This window comes from Aricia agestis, chromosome 1 (genome assembly GCF_905147365.1).
Source record: "Aricia agestis chromosome 1, ilAriAges1.1, whole genome shotgun sequence".
Classification (NCBI taxonomy): domain Eukaryota; kingdom Metazoa; phylum Arthropoda; class Insecta; order Lepidoptera; family Lycaenidae; genus Aricia; species Aricia agestis.
The window spans coordinates 15,595,088-15,599,793 of record NC_056406.1 but is presented as its reverse complement, the minus strand read 5'-3'; the positions used below and the strand labels follow the sequence as shown (position 1 = coordinate 15,599,793).

At 37.3% G+C, this 4,706-nt stretch overlaps 1 protein-coding gene across 1 annotated transcript; it reads left to right on the top strand.

Annotated features, from left to right (window-relative positions):
• Window positions 1-747: 747 nt before the first annotated feature.
• LOC121726183 (tetraspanin-7-like) lies at window positions 748-4,695 on the top strand. The gene is made up of 5 exons (XM_042113419.1): window positions 748-893; window positions 1,192-1,380; window positions 3,338-3,499; window positions 3,930-4,058; window positions 4,297-4,695. Exons 1-5 carry the CDS (start codon window positions 816-818, stop codon window positions 4,450-4,452), a joined length of 714 nt encoding a protein of 237 aa, XP_041969353.1. The 5' UTR covers window positions 748-815; the 3' UTR covers window positions 4,453-4,695.
• Window positions 4,696-4,706: the final 11 nt, after the last annotated feature.

Below are 4,706 nucleotides of genomic sequence, written 5' to 3'. Positions count from 1 at the left end.
CTGCTGCTACCACACGACTGAATACGACAATCCGATTTAAATAACGCAGGGATTACATTTATCTTTCGGCAATACTGTTTTTATGAATAATTTACACTATCCTACTACAATGATATTGTGATAACGGTACTTAGTTAACTTTGAGAGACACCCAAGTTTTAGTGTGGGTAACTACTGTGAACACTTAAGTAAGCACTGCGTAATTTTAGTTGCAATTAATATTTAAAGTTAGCTACGAAAACTATTCTACCTAAGTGCCAATTAAATTGGGAAAATAATCATAGTGAAAATAATAAACCTACCTACTCTAACAAGCTCTAAACAGAATACCTAATCAGCAGATATTATATTGTCCATTTATAGTGTCTTGGGTATTATAATAAACGTAACTTAGGGCCAGTCGCTCTACATTCCTACTCCTAACATGAAATCTCTCACAATTGTGGAAATAATATGAGCGGGAATTCGTACTAAGTATGTAGAGCAACAGTTACGTGGTATTTTCGTATGTAGAGCGACTTACAGGCCTTTTTAAAATTATTTGATGCTACGATAACTACTTACAGCAATAAAATATTATGACGCTTGGTGCTTGCTATATTAAGTTAGCAATAAAACGGCATCGGCAAAATAAAAATGTAATGATTCATATACAGTACCAAAGCAATATTTACAAACAGAACGCCAAGTTATTGACTGGTTCTAGGCAGCGCGCGCATCTCTACTGAAACTCCATTCAGATTTTGGCCCTCGACTTCTCATTGAAACAACAACACCGGCCACCGTGTATAGTGATAAAATGTAAAACATTCAAAATGGGTAACCAATTCAAAAGTGTGGCAGTAATTGCCTGCCTAAAATCTTTGTTGTTTATTTTTAATATTGTGTTTTGGGTAAGTTTTTTTAAATATGCGTAAGAAAAATGTTAATTCTTGTGACAACTATTATTATCTCATGTAAATTTTCGAATACCTAACACAGTGTTAGTTTGTTTTATGTACTTATTTAAAAAACAAGCAACATTTTTAAAATGTAGAGTCGCATGTTTAGTTAAACATCTCTATGATTAATTATTAAAATAAAAAGAGTATATTTTTTATGATAGTTAACTTTAGCAGCTGAAACAAACCGCGTAGCCGAAAAAAAAACAGTTTTCTCTTATGAATATTATCATGCGCTTATCTTTTCCAGTTGACTGGCCTAAGTATTCTAATAGTGGGTCTCTGGGCTGAGTATGATCTGTACAAGTACATGGAGTTGTCACCAGAGTTCTCAGGAACGGCGCCGCTCGTGATCATCGGTATAGCTAGCCTGATTGTGTTCCTGAGTTCCTTCGCCTTCTCCTGCATTATACAAGGACAACCGGTCCTGCTCTATATGGTATGAGAGCGCTGATACAGCGTAATATACAGACTACAGTACATCATCTTCATACTACGCCTCTTAAACCGGGATAAACCGCCAGAATCGGGAGCCCACATAATCGATTTATAAACATTAAAGTAGCAAAACATTAACGCAGTGAAACAAAGTGCTCGCGAAAAACTTGTATAACTCCGTTGAAAGAGCTTACTTTCAAGAGTTAGCTAGACTACTGTACTGTATGATTTTTATAATGTTCTACTGAATATGTAGATAGTGAGTAGTGAGTACATCAGTAAGTGCGTTCAAAGTTATTTCAGCCTTATGCTGACTAAGTAAGGATCACACTCATAGACACTCCGAGAATCCAATGCAAGGTAATATAATTCCATACGGACTTTGTGTTCTATTTATAAAACGTAACGAAGTAAAACTTATTTCACTTTTAAAAGATAGGAACTCTTCAAAGACTTATTTCACTTTTAAAATAAGAAATGTGTACATATTAAATAGATTTTCTAAAAGTTATTAGGCTAATGACAGACACTACTTGGGTTTTCGGAGAAAATCTCTGTATATTTTTCTTTTTTTTATTACAGACGTAAGATACAATACCGACCGCGGTTTAACTTTCATAAGTACTAAAGACATGGAATATAAAATGAGATTATTAGCATTTTATAGAGAAAGTGAAAGATCGACTACATTGTGTGTTTAGTGGGCGTCCAGCGAGACAAACCCACATATCGCTTTATTATCTAATACTTTTACTTTGTGATTTATAGCGTATCACTTACCGATCGACTCTACATCTATCATTAAGATAATTATCTGTCAGTAATAAAGTTATTTTAAGTGACAGAGGGCACTAGAGTCTAGCCGTTTTATTAATGGATTAGATGTCTTTAAAGGAGTAAAAAATTGTAGAATAAAATCTACTGACAAAGGAAGTCAATAATAGAACAAAAATTAACGATACCTAATTGTACAATTTTAATATTTTTATTAGAGATCATTTTTATATTCTCCCATGATGATTTCCGCCATCTGCCTATGAATCAATTTATTTAATAGCATCTAAGTAGATAGGTACTTCCGTTATTCCCTGCCGCGGTCACAGTATAATAATTACTAGCTATTTCACCGAGCTTAGCTCGGTATTCGATAAAACACAAATAAAATGACATTTTCTAAAAATGATTCCTAGCTAGATCTAAAAATATAAGATTATATTAATATCACAGTGTAGACTGTAGACTCTGTAGTCTGTACCTATGTCTACGTGGGAGATATTCTTGACGTGGGAGAGTAATGCTTCGGCACGAATGGGCCGGCTCGGCCGGAGAAATACCACGGGCTCACAGAATTTTTTATTAAATAAGGGGGCAAACGAGCAAACGGGTCACCTGATGGTAAGCAACTACCGTCGCCCATGGACACTCGCAACATCAGAAGAGCTGCAGGTGCGTTGCTGGCCTTTTAAGAGGGAATACGCTCTTTTCTTGAAGGTTTGCAGGTCGTATAGGTCCGGTAATACTGCTGGTGACAGTTCGTTCCAGAGTTGGGTGTTTCGCCGAGTGAGTGAGTTTACCGGAGGCCCAATCCCCTACCCTTTTCCCTTCCCTACCCTCTCCTATTTCCTTCCCTACCCTACCCTAATCCCTTTCCTACCCTCCTCTATTACCCTATTCCCTCTTAAAAGGCCGGCAACGCACCTGCAGCTCTTCTGATGCTGCGAGTGTCCATGGGCGACGGAAGTTGCTTTCCATCAGGTGACCCGTTGGCTCGTTTGCCCCCTATTTCATTTAAAAAAAAAGCTACTCGTTCTCCCTCAACGCAAACATTTTGGTACTTCAATTTATCTGAAATCACAATAATATTTTGCCAATTCTCGTATAAAAATATTCTATTGCATAAATTCTTTGCACCGAGAAAATGTAGGTACCTACGTAACGCGTACTTGCACTTTTTTCAGTATGGCGGCTTCTTGGCCTGCATCTTCATGATGGACGTCGGTGTGAGCGCCTCCGTGGTGTGTTATCGAGACACTTTCGCCAAGGGCCTGCAGGATGGCCTAACTCAGACTATCATTAACTACGACCCAAAGAAAACTAACTTCGATTTCGCACAGTCAACGGTAAACGTTATTATTCAACATGCTTGAGCGCTAACCAAACTGTAGGACCGTGTCAGTATACGTGCTCTCTTTGAGTTGCGCGAATACATCGGAATCGGTCATATTACATATATACCTAACGTCAAAACTAATTGTGCTTTGTTTAAAGGATTCTAGCTCAGGACTATATACTGTATTTATTTTATGTTTAGGATGTTTATTACAGTTTATTTTTGTTATGCCTTCATAGCTGTGGTCCTCGTTGACTAGAAAAATGGAACAGTGGCCCCTGACCAAGAAAAGGTTGGGAGCCCCTGCTGTACCTACAGCAGGGGCAGTATTTACCTAAATACTTGCAACGCGAAAAGTATTACCTAAGAGTTAAGACCCGATTCTGATACTGTACGGGCACGCAACTTAATCATCATTAATCTGTTAAAATTATGTGCAGCTCCAGTGTTGCGGTGTGGCGAACTACTCAGACTGGATGCGGCTCTCCCCGCAGCGCGTAATCCCCATCTCCTGCTGCATCGACACAAACCACTGCGTCACCGCCAACTACAGCGACGTGTACCAACGAGTGAGTTGACAGTTCTTTAATCTTAATATCCAATGTGACTTGGACCTAGCTACCACTTGCACTGCAATTATTTGTTATTCACTTGGAAGTCGTAGCCTCTAGGAATACTTGTTGATACCTTAGAACTTTTATCGAGGTAAAATGTATATTTCCGATGTGATATATTGTTACGAATTCCTGCAGAGAAACTTCTGACCGACAACAATAATCTGTTCTTATACAATTACTTCTTTCTCAGGGCTGTTACGAAATAATCGTGGAATATATTACAAGCAACATGAACATTATAATTGGAGTGGCTGTTGGAACTTCCCTCCTGCCTCTTGTTGGAGCTCTTCTGTCCTGCTCTCTCGCCAACTACATCAAAAAATCAAAGTATGACTCTATTGAATAAGAATAGTATTAGTAGGTATTACTATTACATATTCTCAATTTACGAATTTCGAATCTCTTTACTTATTTGACTGACTACTTGTTTGAAGTAGTGACTTTTTAAATGTTTTACTCTTAGATAATATTCAAATATAAATGATGTTATAATGTTGGACTTATACTATAGTATAATACTGTCAATGCATGTACTATTGAAGTTTTTAAATCTATACTTTATCTTGTTCTTAACTTATCAATTTTAAAGAGTAATTTTAC